At 40.3% G+C, this 19907-nt stretch overlaps 2 protein-coding genes across 3 annotated transcripts; one reads left to right on the top strand and one right to left on the bottom strand.

Moving 5' to 3' along the window:
* Positions 1-1486: 1486 nt before the first annotated feature.
* Positions 1487-19742, bottom strand: LOC135438101 (CYFIP-related Rac1 interactor B). 2 transcript variants are annotated; one of them, XM_064696259.1, is made up of 5 exons: positions 19511-19742; positions 18121-18431; positions 6192-6455; positions 2616-2878; positions 1487-2546 (listed from the first exon to the last, which is right to left on the bottom strand). In XM_064696259.1, exons 2-5 carry the CDS (start codon positions 18301-18303, stop codon positions 2282-2284), a joined length of 975 nt encoding a protein of 324 aa, XP_064552329.1. In that variant the 5' UTR covers positions 18304-18431; positions 19511-19742; the 3' UTR covers positions 1487-2281. The 2 variants fall into 2 exon arrangements, with proteins under 2 accessions (XP_064552329.1, XP_064552328.1); XM_064696258.1 differs by having other exon boundaries at positions 19538-19742.
* Positions 3273-4453, top strand: LOC135438102 (homeobox protein 5). The gene is made up of 2 exons (XM_064696260.1): positions 3273-3595; positions 3685-4453. The coding sequence occupies exons 1-2, from the start codon at positions 3539-3541 to the stop codon at positions 4366-4368; spliced, it is 741 nt and encodes a 246-aa protein (XP_064552330.1). The 5' UTR covers positions 3273-3538; the 3' UTR covers positions 4369-4453.
* Positions 19743-19907: the final 165 nt, after the last annotated feature.

Raw genomic sequence — 19907 nt, 5'->3', positions numbered from 1 at the left:
GCCAAAGGGCTTATTAGGAAATCGGTATGCAACAAGTATAAATACTTACTCTCGCCTACTGAAAATAACAGAAGTCACTTGACCGCCATCCAAGCTCAATCATGAAGATATTCTTTCTGCTCGTACTCGTCCTGGCTGTTGTTTTCAGCATGTCAACAGGCAAGATAAAATTAATCGAATAAGTTTTGCAGTTCCAACCAAACAAGTATTCAAATTTCAGCTGAAACAGCGCCCCCGGAACATCATGGACATCCGAAGTTCGTGCGCAGCGTAGCCATCGATCCACTCAAGCAGGAGCAAAATAAGGATGACCCGAAGGCCTGTTGCGGCTAAGCTAAGCTAAGCTTGCCGGCGATGTGGTGAGGCTCTTTGGGAATGGGCAGCAAAGCGTTCTCAAAATAAAGAATATTAATTAAAAAATCAACACGGACAGACTCTTTAATTGGGCTAGTCGTTTGGCTTTGTCCCTGGACATCCATGTATTATTATCTTTAGGGTTTTCCTTAAGCAAGTTATGATACAATATTTCACATGAGCTCTTGATAAGTAGATATCAAAATTTCAAAAATTTGTTAAAGAAACAAAGTTTATATAGAAATAATAATTTTTAGGCATGGTGATTATTAGGGAGCAGCTGAAGACGTTAAATAACTTTGAATGGACCAATCTAGAAGGTCGAGTCGTAGACATAATATCTCTCACAAGGTGTCTTTGGCTCCGACGTGATATCCCTGGCCCAGTAGGAGACGGGACAGTGTCACAATTTGAGCGCCGAAAACCCAACTAAGCCTTAAACTGCATACCAAGCCATGAGGTTTAGGAGAAGCACCTTAATCAGGTAAGGCGAGTCACATTTGGGGTAAGTCACGGTATAAGACATTCCACAGGACTAAATAGTGCCGAGTTTGGCCTCCTTTTGTGGGTGGATAGTGGTTAGTGTACTTTACCTAAACGCGAGTAGAACCATGCTTGGCGTGGAGTTGCATATCAACCGGGTGCTAGCAGAGGCCTAAGATGGGCCTCAACCCTCATGTCATGTCCGCCCAACAGGCATTTAATGGGTTACGAATAGAAAAACAACTTAGAGGAGGTAATTTAATGTTCTCATATATATATATATATTGAGAGTACCGTGGTAGTAAGCCCTTACAGGGGGATACACATTACGTTAAATAAACTCTCACTTCTGGGACTGAAAATCCACCTCAAGAAGCAAAGGAGCCTAATGAAGGGTTTCATAGATATGTGCGACGATTTAAAATTCATGAAAGGTTAAGAATCTTTAGAATAAAGACAACTATGATTGCCGATCGCAGAACAAGATCTACAGAAATTATTCACAAGCGTCTTAATATTTCAATAAATAATAAAATTAGAGTTCTTTCATATTCAGTGAGGTGAGAAAGCAAGTTATAGTTCATTTTGCGCAATAACTATTTATTCTAGATACTCGTCAACATGTCTTACCGCACATAAATCGCAATCATTTAGTCTGTGTTTTAAGTTTATTTTTGTTTCGCTGGCTTGATTGATTGATTTTGTTCGTTTCAATACAAGTTTTATAAATTTCTTTGTGTAAGTCTTAAAATATTATTGCGCAGCATTCTTTTATAATCATACAAAGGTTCGGTTCAATATGTTTATCAAATCTTTTGTTCAGAGTGAAAATATAAATGCATCTGCTTTCTTACTGTTTGATGGTTCAGTTTGTTCAGGCCATTTTAGTTGGTATGTATTGTGTTTTTCTTTTTTTTTTATAATTAATTGTAATTTATAGTCATGTACAAAAAAATATGCTAAATTTTATTTAAAAATGTATTTAAATTTATAATCTCTGGTTAGTAGTTGAAATTGGAATTTAGGATATTTATTTCTATCGTATTATACTTTGCGCTAATTTGTTTTGTTAATCAATTTGTAATAGGTTTGTTCATTACTTAATATTAGTGCTAGATTATGAACTAAATATTGTTTTGTTGCTGGTTGTTTTTGATATATATTTGCATGTTTACTTCACAAGGAGGCGCCAAACAATAGAACAAAATATGATTACAAATTAATACGACAAATATTGGAAATGCATAAATAAAACTAAATGCTGCCTCCTTTCTGCACAACATTCACACAATTTAAACATAATATTTCTATATATATATATACTCGTAGTAGAAGCCTATTAATTACATAAATTAAAAACCGTTTAAATCTTTAAACAAAGTTAACGTTACAAATTTTACACATAAACAAAACGATTTGGCTTGCTCCACGCCGGACTCTGCCATTATGCGGCCAGCATATTGCGTATATTCTTCGGCGTGTTCTCCTCGTTTAGATGCTTCGTCGTGTAGCGCAGGGCATTCAGCAGGGGCTCCGCCTTTATCGCTGGCTGTGCCTGCAGTAGCCGCACACAGCCCTTCACGTCCACGTGGGCACCGCGCGCAAACGCTCCCACTGGATGGACATGATCGTAGAGTATGACCAGTCCGACCATAACGCGCAGCACCAGCATTTGTGTCTCCTCCCGTTCGATTTGCTGCAGCAGTTTACTGGAAAGTCAAGTAAGTCTTTTAATAATTGTAATTCTTATAAATGGATATCGTTTGGCAGCCACTCACGGATTCTCCAGCATTCGCAGGCACACTTTGGCCATTGTACCAAGAGTTTCTGTTGTATTTTGCACATCGTCCGCATTATCATTCACAAATTTCGATGTGGCCTCGCTGAGCACCTTCAGCATGGGCGTGGCATGCGCATAGAATAGTGACATACGATTCGCCAGCTCTGTGCTGACCAGCATGTTTTCCGTGGAGTCCACGCGCTGTCGACTAACAATGCGCCTGTAGTAGCTGAAGTCGTTCTGTATGGCGGGTGTTTTCATCTAAACGTTAAAATAGAACGAAAAAAAATGTAAGTGTATTCATACTTATCTATTTGTTTTTAATATATACTATGTACTGTATTAATGCAAGAAAACTAATTAAATCTTCTGTATATCGTCTAGGGAAAGACCATCTCGAAGTAAACTTGTCACAGTCACAAGGCTTGGGATGCATCGATTGTGCCTGTACAGAAATGAGCTCAATATAACTTCTCTGCGGGAGTTCGGCTCTTGGTAAGTGTGAAGTCGACAAGCAGTGCACTGCTTGATAGGTTACATTTGCATGTAGAACAGTTTACTGCTTACGAAATCTACTTGAACTGCTTTGCTAGCCACTTTAATAGTCGCCACATTTATCTCTAATTGCAGTACGTGACATCGCAATTGGACTTAATTTTTTGTAATTTGCAGCCAGGCCCAAAACTCAGTTTTCGAGTCAGAAAACGCGAATACATTTCAGAGTCTATTTAACTGTCAGGGCTGCACTGGAGTCGTGCGTGAGATATACTTCTGAGAGCTGCCGCCCCAACGGCCGACGAGTGTCTCATCATTTACCTTGAGGGAGCGCTTGAAACATGACAACGTTTTATATATATTATATGTGAACAAAACTTAATATAAATACGTTATTAGCATAAATCGTTCTAACAGTAAGTAACAATGCGGCAAGCAACACGGATCAACATCAACAACAGCGGCTTCAGAGGCTGTAAGTGGGTGAGTTTTGTTTTTATTTCACTTGTTTCTATTATTAAACACACAGATGATTAATTTGTTGTTTGCTGTTATGTAACATAATATTTCAGTTAGTTTTGTTGTTGTTAGTAGCGCCACACTCCACAGCGGCCCAATATGCGTCATCGGCCTATAACGGTCAGTTTGCTGGCTATAATCAGCAACAGGCCCAGGCCCAGCAGCCTCTATGGAGTGGCTATCCGGACGCACCACTGACCTATACTCGGACTTATCCTGCTGCCGTGCAGTCCGTGTGGTCCAGTGCGCCAATTGTTGTACATGATGGGGCGAACAGCCTGGAGCAGGAGCGTCAGCAACAGCAACGACGTTATTTGCCCAATCATTTCGACAACAATAGAGATACATATGCCAATGTGGAATCGGATAGGAGGAGCCGCAATTGGTTTAACACCAACAGCAACAACAACAACAACAACATTAACAACGTGCCGGCCACACGCGCTGCCAATCACAATTACAACAATGACCACTTTTACTACACACAACCGCTGCTCCAACCAGAACTGGAGCAACGTGAGCTGCTCGCCGTGGCTGATTCCCGACGCGGGGAGGACCAAATCGTTCAAATCGGCGGCAGTCGTTCTCTGGCCAACAACAACTACGGATACTTTGAGCCAGCTCAGCCACTTGGACCACGCGACTTTAAGACGAAATATGAGAAACATTATTCGGACTACTTGCGCAAATATCCGCAAAGATTGTTGCCATTTTATAGCACATTTGTTGACAAGTGATCCGCATTTGGGTCAACAAATCGAAATAAATTCCTGACTTTGTGCAAAACTGTGTCAACTGAATACATACCAAATGTGCCAAAAACTTGCAACACCATTTTCTTTCCGTGCGTGTGCCAAGAATCTTTATAATTGTGGCCAGATCTATGCCAATTAAAAAAGTACAGTGAAAGCAAAACTAAAGTAGAGCTTCTCTTATTCGGCCAGATTCTGTATTTGTAATCCTTTTTCTCACTTATTCAGAAAAATACTCTAATATCCTAATATAAACAAATGTAAATAATTATCTACATAATCAGGTATCTCCCGTGAAAGGAAAGCAATTCGAACCATGCGTGTTCGCTAGCGAGAGTCATCACTGTTGCTGAACAGTCGACGTTTAATCTGTTTAACGAATTCAGTCAATAAAATTTATAGCATACTTTGAGGCGCACTCTAAAATGGGGGAAAAAGGGAACACCCCAGGCAACAATAGTGTGCGGACAAGGCGGCAATTGCCTAGAAACGGAAGTGCCTTTTACTGTTAGTTGGCAAGGCACGTTTGCATCCTACATATAAGTATATGAAGTGCATGTGCATGTGGATGTGCGTGTGTATTTCCGAAATGACACTTAAACACACAACGACACCATCATCATTGTCAACATCATCATCATTATCAACTTCAGCATAAAAGTTGCACACGAGAGAGGATTGCCCTCTGTCAAAACTGCACTGCCGCAAACCTACTCCCCCCTTCCCCTCCCTGTGATCCACAACAACCGCATTCGATTCGATTTCATAAAAGTTTTACACAACGGAAACGAGCCATGGAAAAGCGCGCATGCACAGATTTGCCAGTGCTTCAATCGATTTCTGTTTGGTCCACACAATAAAAGGTCCACATTTATATGTCAACGGAATAAGGGAAAAAGACAGAGCTATCTGATCCTACGAGTTACAAGTTTGATAATTATCAATAATTATGTGCTTTAATAGATTAAAAAGTCCATCATGGATTTGGGCTTGTGTATGTAGCATGCACAAGGATCCAATCGATCTTCCTTTCCCATTAAACATTAGAATGCCATTTTGAAGCCATGAAAACTTCAAGATCGGACTTTAAGCGCCGAAATAATTCAAGAATTCATTTTACAGCTAAGGGAAGAAGAACATCCGAGGCATAAGGTTACAGACTATCTCCGCGTCGGTTACTCCTGATCAGAGAGCACTCTTAGCTTGTTTTGTTTATTTTTTATCAGCTTAAATAATTTTCAACATGCTTTATTTCGAGTCTACGTCAAAAGCGATCTACCTAAAGGGCTTGAGAGATGTTCTCTTCCTCTCACTGAAGCGCCGACAGTTGGCCAGGCCGTTTAAACGAGTGCGTGTAGCCAAATGAGGCTTCACTGTAGAGCGCAAGATATTTCATCAATGGGCAGCAGCACGCGCTCGCCTCAACTGACAGCCAGCCAGCCAGTCAGACGGACGGATAGATGGATAAACTGGCAGTCAATTAAAAATGCAACCACGCGCGCAATGAGTTGGCAGCTTGGCTAAGACTTCAACTGGCTGTTGCACCCACATAAGGAAAACCAAATGACAACAAACCAACTGGTTGTCTGGTCTGGTTGGCCTGGTCTTAAAGAAGACATAACTCGTGTTGACCCACGCGCCTTGAAACAGCGATATGTCCAGTGGGCGTTACTCGTGCCCAAATCAGGCAAAAGTTGTAACAGATACGCACACGAATACAAACACACACACACACACACACACACACACACACACACACACACACACATATACACAGACAGGCACGTGTAACTTGGCTGGCTACTCACCTTGTACTCATCGAATTTCAACACAAATTCCAATATCTCGGCCAGCTGCTTGACCAACGCCTGCTGTGTCTCCAGGTGCTGTGTCGGATTCAGTTTGCCGCCAACCAATTGGCCCAGCAGCTTGGGCACTGTTTTGTCCAGCTCCAGGGAGTGCTCGTAGCAGCGTTTCAGCTTTATGACCAGCGGCAGCACCGCCGACCACGCTTTGCCCTGCACCTCGGGCGAGGGATCGGCGATGGCTTCGCGTATTTCTTTGTTGGCGCCCTGTAAAAGTGAACAACATTTTAGTTTTTTTTTTTGTTTTCTTTTCATCCAATATCAGTTGCGTCCGTAAAGCTCAGTCCGTAAAATGTTCGCTTGACATGCAAACAATAGGCGAATAGGCGAATAAACGATTTTCCTCGCGCTTTATAGATTTAATTTTTTATATTCATTCATTCAGGCATTTGTTTTATTACAACAACTGCAGAGCAACAGCATAGTTTGGCTTGTTGCTGTTGTTGCTTTTATTATTCCTACACCACATGCAACAATGACGGCGCCGTTGCTGCCACCGCTGCGTGCTGCGGCCAGCACTGCGATTTTTATCGACGCTTTATGATCTAAATTCTGAAAAAATAACATAAAACAAACGACTATCATAAGGCCTAACGAACGGTCGGTCATTGCATGTTTTCAAAAGTTGATTTTGCGTTCGCTTTTTATGTTGCTCCGCCGCAAAGGCAATCAGCAAATGGCGCTGATTATATCAATTGTTGCGTTTCAGTTTCTCTAACAATCGACACATGTATTTTCCAGTGCCACAAAACAGCACTAAATTTACCATTTAAAATGAAAACATCGACCTGGCTAGTCGCTAGTGAATAATGCAGGTGAATGACCCTTGTGCTCACACCAAATTTCAATATTATGAATGCAAGTTGCAAGAATTAAATCAGAATCCTTTACGAATTTCAGTTGTTGCAATACAAATATTGACTTTTAACATTGCTTTTCCTCCTCTTCTGTTTTAAGCCCTTTATGCTTTATTCCATCTCAGATTTATATTACAATAAATATAGTTACATGTCTTTGACAAGGACAATACTAACAATACACTCTTAAACACTTGCCTGGTATTCGAACCCTGATCCTTGATAATATATTGCATTATTTTATAGAAATCTTCTAATTTGCCTGCACATTTGTACATATGTGCCTATATAAGCAAGCAAACAAATCTTCGTTTTGCAGCACTGCAAACTACAAGATACCGCTAGCTCCGTGGCAATAAGTGCTCAAAAGTCTAAAAAGCTCTACGCGCAAAACATTTAAGCCCCGACTTGAAGTATGCCAAAAGATTGCGTGTCTGACCTCTTAAAGCAAACTTGGTATACATTTTAAAGAATTTTTATAAAGCAACCCACAGTTCAAATGTATTCTACCCAATTTACAGGTGAATCCCCAGTGTGATGTTATTTTTGATTTGCGCACCTTTCGCTATTTGTGCTGTAATGAAATGGGCTCAGGTAAGCGCACATGTTGTGTGTTTATAATTTAATTGCTGCACATATCAACAACAAGAAGCTGTGGCAGCTACCCTCAGACGCCCTCACACCTTTTGTTTATTTGTAGCAAGCCCATCGACGAGTGCTTTGGCATAATCAAAATACAACTGTCTGCATCTAAATAAACACATGAGGCCTAGTGGAGCGTGAATCTGGAGCTGGTGCTTTGTAGCTGAAGCTACCTTGGTGCATGTCTTTGTGCTCCACAGCATTTACACCTGTCCATGAAGGCAGCAGCCATGTCCTTGGCCAGCGGCAGCGGCAGTTGCTGCTGCACTTGAATGCTTAACGCGTACAAACAAGTCAACAAACAAAGAGAGCAAGAAGAGAGAGAGCGAGAGAGGACTGAGTGGGCAAGAGAAGTCCGCATTCTTTTGACTTTGCCTTTGTATTGTCTCGTTTATGCCAGAGACATTCTAAGGACTTTATAGCTGGCCATGGAACGGAAACTGCGCTCCTGTTGTTGCTGTGTGGGCAGACAGATTCGCAGGCTGAGATTGTGCCTTTACTGCATTCATGTGTACACTGCTTGTGTGTGTGTGTGTGTGTGTGTGTGTGTGTGTGTGTGTGTGTGTATGTGTGTGGGTGTCTGATTCAGCCGCTTCGCTTATTTTTCAAGCATTTATCTCACATCGCGACATGTGCACGTCGAAAACAAAGAGCCTAGCATAGGTGGAGTTTCTGCTGCTGCTGCTGCTGTTCCAAGGCAGCATCTTGTGTTTGGTCACAGGAAACGGTGCTCCCCCCTCTCTCTCACATACACGCACACTCCTTCACTCATTCAACGTTTGTTGATTCATCGCCTTTTGCTGCAGCATCGCATAAAACGTTACATGCTCCAATAACAAAGCACGTGCTGTGTCTGCTTCATGCATTTTACCAAGAAATCTTCACACTTCGCCCACAACAACAACAACAACAACAATAAACTTGAACTTGCATGACTTTAATGCTGCTGCGGTAAAAACAGTATTCGTTTTGTAACTGTTTCTAGTTTTTTAATTAACACTTAATGAGCCCAACTTAATGCTGCTTGGCGCTCTCGCATAAGCGGCGACTATACCATGAAAGAGCTCAATCGTTCTAACTCAGACACAACGATAGAGAGGGACAGAGGGGTTGGGGTGGGGGGAGGCAGCGTCCGTCGCATAGTTAATTAACTTTGCGATTTGCAGCACTCTGCATAGAAGAAGTAAACGCCTTGTTAATGTTGTGAGGGCCGGCTGCTGTTTTAATTGTAAATTAAATTACACTCAACGCGGAAACGAGTGTTGGTCTTGTGCGGTAACTTTGATGTCCGCCAAAGATGACACTCGCTGGTGTCGCTGGCCGTTTGCATGCTTAACACTTAAAAATGTATCGATTATTGCACTCGATAATTATAGTTAAAAGCCAATGACAGTGGCGTAATCGAGGCATTAAACCGTTTGCTTGACGACTGCTAATCGACAACTTGGGTCGCTCGCCTGGAATCAGCGTGTGTGACGCTGCTCGGAGCAAGAGAGATTGCAAGTGGCCGACTTTAAATTACCCTGTACTCAACTCCGCAACATAAGGTAAGGACACCTACAAGTAAAATATTATTGGTCTGTATAGAATGTATACCAAGACATATTGTAGATAACTCTCAAGACCTTTGTGACATGTTTTAAATTAAAATTTATTTATTTATTTGCAGCTACTGGTAGGATGATTACATAAAGATGGGCAAATACATATATAAGTCGACTGGCTAGTTCACCACAGCGCTGCTTCAGGATTCATAATGTCCGAGAGGCTTTCTTCTGCCGGGAACATAAATTTGCATAAGTTCATAATACTCTTTCTTATCAATTTTTAATGGGTATAGTGTATAACAACGAAGCAGTTCAAGTGAGTGCAGTAACAGGAAAGTGTGGGCATGCAATGCAAAAATATGTACATATGTATGTACATATGTATGCAATAGCTATGCGTGCATGGAACGCATTTGTGTATCGTGCATACCGCACGTGCTGTAAGTTTTTACATGTATGTACATATACAAATATATTCATTACTTAAGCGCCGAGATCTATCTATATTAAAATATCTATATTTATAAAATGCGAAAATTAATTGAGAGAAAGCAGATATTACTTTGATACTTTGTAGGTATATAAATATAGTTTATCAACTTCTAACATATACAAGCTCAATATATACATATATGCATGTGCTGACTGACTAAAGCCTGGGCTTTAGTCTGGCTAAAATTACAGTTACATTTGCTAATTTAGTATTTCCGCAGCAACAGTTGCCACAAACAAAACACTTTAATCAATATTTAAATGCAATGATAATAGACAGCTTTGTGGCTTTACAATTATATTTCGCAAACCACAAAGAAGGTCCACAAGAACAAGGCTCTAAAAATAATACGACACTCAAGCAATAAAATGTCAATGTGACATGCCAAACAAATCAATGAATTCCACGAAAAATGTAAAGGCCAACAAAATATGCTTAAAACCAGCCGACGATGACTATTAAAATCTCATCATTTTTATTTATCAACCAAAAAAAAAAGTCCCAGCAAATGGGAAAGACCCATTAACATTAGCGGGTGGCAGCACCCACAGACACTCGGCCGCCACCCAGTGACATGTGTAGTCCACAATTTCCCATGGTAGACCCCTCAATCCAAAGCAATCCAAGCGCCGCTGTGTGTGACTACTTAATCATAAATATTTCATAACATACCCTCTTTCTCTCCCTCTCTCACTGTCTTACTCCCTCTCTGTTTCGCTTTGTTAAATGCCTTCCGCTGCCATGGGCTTCTTAATTATTCAATGGACCCACTGAACGCGACGTTCAGTTGCCTCGATATCAAATACGACAACGGGTACGAGTACAACATATGTTTGCGTATTGCAAAAGTCTCTTTGTGTTGTAGAACTGCTGACAGCAGGAGCAACAAAAAACAACAACAACAATAATAACAACTTTAGTCATGTGAGTCATAGAAGTTGATCGCGGCCTGGGATCTCTGAGTTCTACAAGCAAACAGCGACTCGACGTGTATCAAAGCGGCATTTGGCGCTTTGTTGTGGTCGAGGTAAATTGCCTTCGATTTTCACAAGAGGAAACGTGAACTATGGACAAAATCAACAGGTGATGCAGGTATTTATAAATAGTTGATGTCGTAACGAAATACAGGGGAAAATTTCATTGAAAAGTGAGATCTCAATATGGGTAGAGAGCGCACATCATACGATTATTATACGCATCATGAAAGAGTATCTAAAACAGCTGCTCAGTGAATCACAAGCATCATTCATTCAATAAGCTTCTGCTGCTGCTGCTGCTGCTGATGATGATGATGGGGATGATGGGGATGATGATGTTGTTGATGATGATGATAATGATGGGTCAGTTGGTGGGCTGACTAACTGGCCCGCATAGTACACGGTACCCACACATAATACACATAATGCTCATGAGGCATGAGAACAAAGGAGCTCTACGGGACCCACTGAACTGCGCAATAAACAGATGCTAATTTAAGTACAACTCGTATGTAAAGCTCGCAAATGATGCGTAAATTTCAGTTAGCACATTTAAAAATAACGACAATGGCCTAATTTCCAACGCGTTTTTCAAGGGCTGTGGGCCATTAAAGCGAAAAAAAAAAAACGAAACAAAAAAAGGCTATAATGCCGCCAGTTGGATGTCACGAGCGTCGTAATTTATCAAGATAATCGAAATAAGCAGTCAAGCAAGTGCAACAGTAACAACAGCAACAACAATGTCATAATGATAAGATAAACAGGCCCATTATCAGTGGCGTGAGCAGGAGTTTCTCGCTGCAAAAGAGAGAAGTGTACGATATGCCAAATGATTGCATTTAATTATCGACCTTTGCCACATATCGAATACCGAAACAAGTATTAATAATATGTTCGTATTAGATCAGCCTTTTAGCCTCTTGTAAAATTACAAATGAAATTGGGGCAACGTACAGACAATATTGTACAACAAATATTCGCACAAAGCAATAAAATGTAGCCCTCATATTAATTTAGATAACAAATATGTGTACAATGATAGTTTGCTTAAAAGCCGCCTCACCTTTGCCTAGTTTCTAAAAGTGGGAATTATCAATAGCCTTTACCAGCGAATACAATTAGAAACTGAATTCAATCTGCGAAGTAAAGGCAGTCAGCTAAGAATTATGTTAAAAAAAGAAAATTCGAATTGTCAAAGCACTTTTGATTTGACCCGGCCAGCAAGAAAAATACACATATTTCCGATGTTTAACAGTCCCTGGATTAACACAGAGAAATGTTGGCATTTTTATTGACTTTGACGACACACATATGCACACACACTAACAAAGAGAACAGAGGAAAATCCACAGAAAGAAAACGCAAGAAAAATTCCTGAGCCATTTCACATTTCAACTGGAGCATTCGCCTGCTGTCGCTGTCTGTTGTAACGAGAAAAACAACCTAAAAATGTCAAGGAATATTTTTAAGACGATTCTATGGAACTTTTCTTGTGTTTCATCCGTTCGGGTTCGAACTCATTTTCAAAGATATTTGCCGAAATTCATCTACTTGGAAAACTACCCCCTGAAGGCAAAATGAAAACAAAATTATTCTATACGGAAGCTGCAATAAATCTGTCGGCCTCTGGTTACCTAAGCCAGAAAATAGAAGGTACTGTGAAAAGAAGAAGAGCACGTGCAGAAGAAAAAGCAAATATTTTAAAAGTCAAAAGTTGGTTTTCCAATTTGCTTTAGATTATTTATAGATCCAATTCGATTTATGAATATACATAATTTAATGTTGTTAGTTTTAAAGGAAAGCCTGCGCCGGGCAACTCCGGGTGCTTCTGCTGTTACAAACACTCATGCACTGTGCTTGTTTGTATGTGTGTGTGTGTGTAGAAATTCAGTAAAAAAGTGCAAAAGTGCAGAAAGAATTTGTGACTTGGCGTTTGTACAACACTTGCAGTTTCTAAGCTGCCTTAAGCGGCCAGACACATACACACACACACAGAAAACAAGCCAGACATTTGTTAGACACACACACAAGAACACGCACACACACACACACACGCACACACGTATTCAGTCTGAGTTAAATGGTCATTGGCATTTTTAGTGGCACTTGAAAGCCGTTAGCAAAGCAATTACAGCAAAGACGGCAAGTTCAAGGCAGGTGGGGGCGACAACAGACGAGCCAATAAAAAGCATTTTATCACCTAATCCAGAGCTACCTGCTATCTGCTACCACCTGCCACATGTTGCAAACATTATCTATAACGGGGCCATTGTGCATGCAGCCTGCAGTCAGCATCATAATTGAGCTTCAGCATATTCAAAAGGTTGTCGTTTTATTCAATTGAAATGAGTTAAATTCGGTTAACCAAAAGGCCGCTTTCAGTGCCGCTTCAATCCAGCAAATATTGTGCCAGCCGTCTGTGGGGGCGGATGCCAAATGATTCTATGCAAAACTTGCGCCTCAATTGCCACCTGAGAGGAAAGCATAATGAGGCATCAGCATCAGCGTCAGCTATGCGGTCGAGTGTTTCAAGTGCTCTTCTTCTTGCTCTTCCCCGAGTGGGCGGCTGAAGCGCAAAATGTAATTACAGAAAAACATGATGATAAAAACTAAAGTCTTCTGTCGGTTATTGCTCAGCTAATGAATACCACGTAATCAGTTTAAACTGAACTAAAAACTTAGATGAAAAGCTAATAATACTATCATCAAGATTATCTCTGCGAGAAAGGACTACTAGTCACTAGTTTATAAACTGTGTCTGCATAATACAATTTAATATAAGCTTAGTATATATTTGATCCGAATTTGAGTCAGAATTCTATTTTAATATCTGATATGTAGAGCAATTCAAATCAAACCAGTTCCCACAAACCAGCGGAATCAAGATTTGAAATTGACAGTATTTTTTTGGAAAATGTTTTGGCTTAAAAACTCATTTGAGGGAGGCAATATTACTGTGGCTCCAATTATTACCTAGTATTCAAATCTTGGTAGATCTTAATTTTAAGTAGATCCCAAATTCAGAATCAATTAAGGGTTGATTCTCACGTTGAACCGAACCGTCGACAATTGTTTTCTCGGTTCTGTATCTCTGTGTACACACTATCTCTAAAGAGAGCATCTACTACAGGGTACAATATAAAAATAAACAATAAATTATGAACCGAATTTCGCATTGCGCTTGTAAATTGTTTAAATTTGTGTTTACTTTACGGTTTATATATCTGGTGTTTCTTTTTCTCTTCTGCGCAATTAATGTGCAGCCGATGACGTCGGAAATACAAATAGGAAAATATATATTCATATGTACGGATAGATACACACCTATCTGTCTGTACATATGGATATGTCGTGGGTATCTAAGGTAGAAAGTGAAAATGGGTAACTAATAAAACGAATGTGTACTTTAATTTGTCGCTAATTTGGTCTACCAAGTGAAATTGTCGGCAGGTAAATATTCAATAAGGCCAGCTCCAAAGTAATTAGAGAACCTAAAAAAACATTTTACGATTGTGCAATAAATGCAAATGCCAAACAGCGGGGGGTGGGGGAGGCGGGGAGGGAAGGGGCACTGCATTTAACTGCTGTGAGAAATACTCGAAATGCGAAATGCAACTACGGAAATTGAATTGTCACATAGTGGACAACAGCGTGGATGGCCTCACCATTTCTAGAGAGGCTTAGACATGGACAAAGGGTTCCACATACGAACATTATTTATTATAATATGCAAACACTCGTGTTGGGCACGCACATTATAGCAATTACTTATATTTTGACTGACTGACTGATAGACTGACAGACTGACAGACTGACCAACTGGCTGAATGGCTAACTGGTTAACTGACTGACTGACTGCCCCTCGCCGGATGTGCGGCGACGCGACGCTTTTTTTCGCATTGGCCGCACATCATTTAAAATTTTCGTGGAACTGGTTAAGCGGGGGCAACAGGAACTGGGAACGGGCAACGTGAATAGGAATGGGTCTGGGTATGAGTCTGGGTATGGCTATGGGTCTGGGGATTAGGCAGCCAGTCTCTAATGACTGCTCATTTTGCCATTATTCTGATTATTGCTGCCGCCTGTCGCTTTCATTGTAAAACTGACATTAAACATTTAAGTGTTTGTTTATTCATATGCATATGAGGCTGTATTGTCAATTATATGTGGAGCAGCATTTGATATAAGGGATCACTTTAAATGCACAGAACGCAAGCTCTGAAAATAATCCCAAAGCGAAGCTTGAATAGAATAGTTTATATATAGGCCAGAGCATTTGATAACAATCAAAATGATTTATATTATCTTTTAGCTTTGCAGTATGATTGAGAATTGGATGGGATATATTTTATACAACTATTGAAATCATCATCATAGAGAATAGTTATTATTATTATTAAGACAAGCAATATTTATTCAAATTCTGTAGCGGGTTCTGATGTCTTGTGATGACCTGTACAGAATCTGCATGCGCTGAGGTCAGATAGGTTCAATTTTTTCAGGTGATATATGAGATTTAGCCTGCTGGAATAAGTATTCTATAAGTATTCTTATGTTTGTTTCATTCCTTTTACTTTCAGCTCCACTCTGTTGAGTTAATTAAAAGGTCTAGCACAAATAGAGATACTCTCTGCCAAGCAGAATTATCTATTAAATAGTCAGTCTCATACGTTGCATAGGCATGTAATGTAAGTATGCACGAGCGTTTCGTAAGTGCTATGATAATTATTACAATGAAATACTCTCTTTGTTTCCGTTTTAGCAACTCCATCATGCCACAAGCTTCGCATTCGATTGCCCAAGCAAATGATTTCTTAATGCTCGCTTGCATTTGATGACTCAATTTGCGTTTGAACTCATTGAACTCTCGTTATGCATGCATATGTACATTTATATACATATGGGCATTATCCAGTGCTATAAAACAATTGTAACCACAGCAGCATTTCATACATTTTATTTTCAAACTCTTCACACTGTGCGCCAATCGAGTGCAGTGCCAAGGTTGCCTATTCAGCTAATCCCTGCGCAAATATGTATATAAAACTGTTTTACCTGATTGACTGATTGAATGACTGAATCCACTCTCTGCTAAGAAAATGGGGAAATAGGCAGACAGGCCTTAAACTTAATCGCTAACACTATACATACAAATACTGTACATATATGTAATGATAATTTTAAGCCGTCATTTAATGGCTGTATTGCATTAACCAATTAACCACATTTGAAGGGCAGACTAAAAGCGAGTCATGTGTTAATTGCAATTAGTTCATCAGGTTTGAATGGCTTTTTTCACATCTTTTGGCATACATTTTCAGCAAATGTTATCTGTGCCGCGTTCTCGTTTCATATTCTACAAGCTGTTAGATTACTTTTATGATTATTATTTATTGTTAGAGGTGTGCGTTGTTGATGGTGTGGTTATTGTGCATGTTGTTGTTGTCGTTATCATTGTTGTTGTTAATATTGTTATTGTCGTTGACATCGCTTTCAATGAGCTTGCCTTTCAGTTAAGGTTGTTGTTATTGTTATTGTTGTTTTTGTAGGCCTTTATTGACAGCCGCTCGTTGCTCTTTGCTGCTGTTGTTGCATTTGTTTATTATACACAAAAGGCACATTTGTTGATTTAGTTTGCCTGTTTTCGGCCACAAAAGCTGGTTGACAATCGGATAATGTGCACTATGATAGATCCACTTACTTAATGGAAAGGCGGTTTTTACAGCAGTGCTGAAAACTTTAAATGCTTTCCCGCTTATCAAGTTGGAAATGAAAATAACAAAATTATATACAACAAGGAATAGAAGGTATTATAATTGTGTCTTGAAGAAGCTTCATGATCAAAACATTATATTGTCATTTGTCAAATGTATTGCCATTCCACATGGCCATAACATTATATATGTCTCCAGAAGTATTTTATCTGCAGCACCACCAAGTTAAACGTTTTTCTTCTTTTATGATTTTCTTTCTTTTAACTAGCTGCAGTTTTCACTTTATTTATAGCTGCAAAACGTGAAGTTTTTCCATTTTTATTTTGCTTCATTTTGCACCAGGCCAAAGATTTGTGTGTCAGGAATCACAGAGGGGGATTGTGGGCTTGTATACACAGCGTACACAACCAGTTTAGTGCCTCCGTAACCAGTCCACCACCCAAGCCACTCACTCACCCACAGTCGGCGGGAGCAAAAAGTCGCGAATGCTTCCACTAAAGATTGCAATGAAAATAAATGTGCACCAAAAAAGAATTGAGCGCGTTTCAAGTAGTCCCCAGGGGCGAGTGGGGTGTGCTGAGAGCTTTCAAAGGCTTGAAATGGTTACGAGGTCGTCTTTGTTGTCCGTTGGTCACTTTTACCGTGGGGTGACAGGCACACACACACATACACACACACGCTTCTTACAAAGGAAATGAGCTCATTTGGTTGACATTTTCCAGTTCATTTACGTTGATTAACGCTCTGGGCAGAAATTTCATTTGGCTTGGCCCGAAAGCCAATTAATAATTCGCACCACGACACCAAAATCGAGCTCGAGTTCGAATTCGAATTCGAGTTAAGCAAAGGTCAGCGACAACAACGAGAATTACATAAACGCTAGACTTCAAAACAAGACATGACTAATCCCACCAAAGAAAACGTGTGAAGAGAGAACTGCAAGAACATCGCGCCGAATGTTACTTAGTTACTGACGTCACAAGCATAACAACGATATGAAGAAAGTCGATTTGACGCCGATCAAGCACCACGTGAGTCAGCCAGCAGAAGTGTGGCCAACTCTTGGCAAGCAAAGTAGAGAGAAATAAAGTAGTGACCCAGTCATTTAGGGAACTGAACCATGAGGATCCTGCTTCGAACCCATGCCTAGTATATGCACGTGTATTGCCTCGGCCAAAGGCCAAAGTTTGTATAACTATATCTTAATATTAAAATAGTACGGCGATTAAGTAAACACATTTTCAAAACAAAAATATCCCAAAAATTGTCGGGAACACTGGCAACACTAGTCAGTCGCAAGTAAATAATCGTGAGCGCAAAGAGCAGAGAGTTTGTAGAGAGAGTGACAGAGAGAGACAGAGAGGGATCACATAACTGTTGACGCTGCTAGCAAAGGTTAAATGCTCAATTTGTTGCCTGCCCCCCGTTATATTTCGCACATTGTCATTTGATTATTGCGTACTCGCTTCGACTTATCAGTTGAAGGGGACAACAAGAGCGCAACTAAATATTTATACGGTTCTTGGGCGAAAGAGCGCCAATTAGTTCGCCAATTCTAGTTAATCATTAGCTACTTACTACCCCAACCGGTTCGATATCTCCGCGGGGACTTTACCCTGAAACGGGTTGGTGACGCACTCACCTTATAGATTTGTATCTCCTCTAAAACGACTTCCGATTCCTTGAGCACGCGCTCAACTTCATCGTACACTTCCCGCTCCGTATCCGTGGGCGCGGCGTTCTCAAAGTCTAGGAAAACGTCGTAGGATTTGGCGGCGCAACAATTTGAATCGTCGCGTGACAAAAGACTCAGCAGTTTGCCCATTTTCTTAATTAATTTATTACAAATGCGGCTTATTAAATATGTTTGACTTTATTTGTTGTGTTTATATTTGTATTGATTTTTTTGTAGCACTTTTGGTTGCGTTTCACTCTTACGTACACTTCTTCACTCTGCAACAGAAAGGAGAAAGGGGATTCATTAAGCATTAAGCATTAACAGCTGCTGCTGCTGCTGCATTGCTGAAGCGCTGCACCTGTTGTTGGTGCGGCCTGTTAAGGGTTTATAAATTATGGCGGCAACAGCTGCTAGGATTACATACACAGAGTGGACAGAGTGAACAGTTTTTTTTCAACAGAAATATAGATAGGACAGCACAAACAACGGCTCGTAACGTGAATATGTTGAACTCCAGCAAGGCATCAGCGGCGACACTTGCAACGCGGGGGGTGGATATGGACTGAGGCTGTTTGCCATGTGTCTTGCTATGCATGTGTGTGTGTGCGTGCATGTGTTTGCTCTTTTGAGAGCTGCTTGTGCGCAGGAAATGATGCGAAACTAAAACTTATCGAAATTAGTAAACAACAAGCCGCGCACACACACACACACGCACACACATGCAATCACCGCAAGGCCAATGTTCACACCAAGTGGGGAAAAAGGCAATTTTCCTCGCCACGCAGCCACATGTAAACATTTTAGGCAGTCGCATACACCACCCCTTGTTCACTCGTTTAAGTTAATAGCGAACAAACGGACAAGACTTTGCGCGAGTTTCTTTTATTAATAATTTGTTGAGCTGTGTATGTGTATTACCGTCGACACTCTGTGGCTTTGTTTATCTGCGTCGCCTTATCTGGCTGTCACTTCTCTTTTAAATACCCTGCCGCAAATGAACAAAGGGGTAGCTGCTACAAAGAGCAGTCGATAAATTAATTATATGCTAGTCGATTATAAGACAGCTAACATATAGTGACTTTCAATATACATATGCATATTGATCAATATCTAGCCACAGTGCGCTAATTAGTTTACAAAGCACACTTTATATTAATTCAAAATACTGGGTATCTTCAAGTCATGTACTTCCAACTGCAGCTGTTGCTATTTTGCGCGCTTATCTGTTTTGTTATATGCACAGTTTTATTATTTCTCGATGGCTGTTTTAGGGTGGATTCGTGGATTATTCCTGCATTGGAATTTCAGCAAAAACAAGAAATTCGTCGAATACAAAAAAAAAGGAAAAACATACAGGCAGGGGCAATTGCGCGCTTATCACCTTTTTCGCAGAACTTTTTCGTGAACTCGCGTATCGTAGGAGCCGCTCTTTATTAAATTCGTTTAATGATCGCGTTTCTGCATTTGTGCTTTTAACATTGCTGGCATTTACACAAGACTTATGTTTAAAAAATATAACAAACACACCAAAAACACGCCGCAACACAAACGCAACCACCACTCTCGACGGCAGCTAAAAACGTACTAATTTTGGAGTTCAGAAAACTGGCAGACCATATCGTCAAAATGAATGTTTGACTTTAAATATGGTATGGTGATCACACGAACTGCAAACTTATACGAATATATACAATTGTAAGTCAACTCGTAACTTAACTACTAATAAGTAGGTGTATATTGACAAATATATT

This window comes from Drosophila montana, unplaced genomic scaffold, assembly GCF_035044405.1.
Source record: "Drosophila montana isolate Dmon_TW-CO22-7 unplaced genomic scaffold, ASM3504440v1 contig_3846_1, whole genome shotgun sequence".
Classification (NCBI taxonomy): Eukaryota; Metazoa; Arthropoda; class Insecta; order Diptera; family Drosophilidae; genus Drosophila; species Drosophila montana.
The sequence above is the reverse complement of the archived record's forward strand: the minus strand, read 5'-3'. Positions and strand labels throughout refer to the sequence as shown.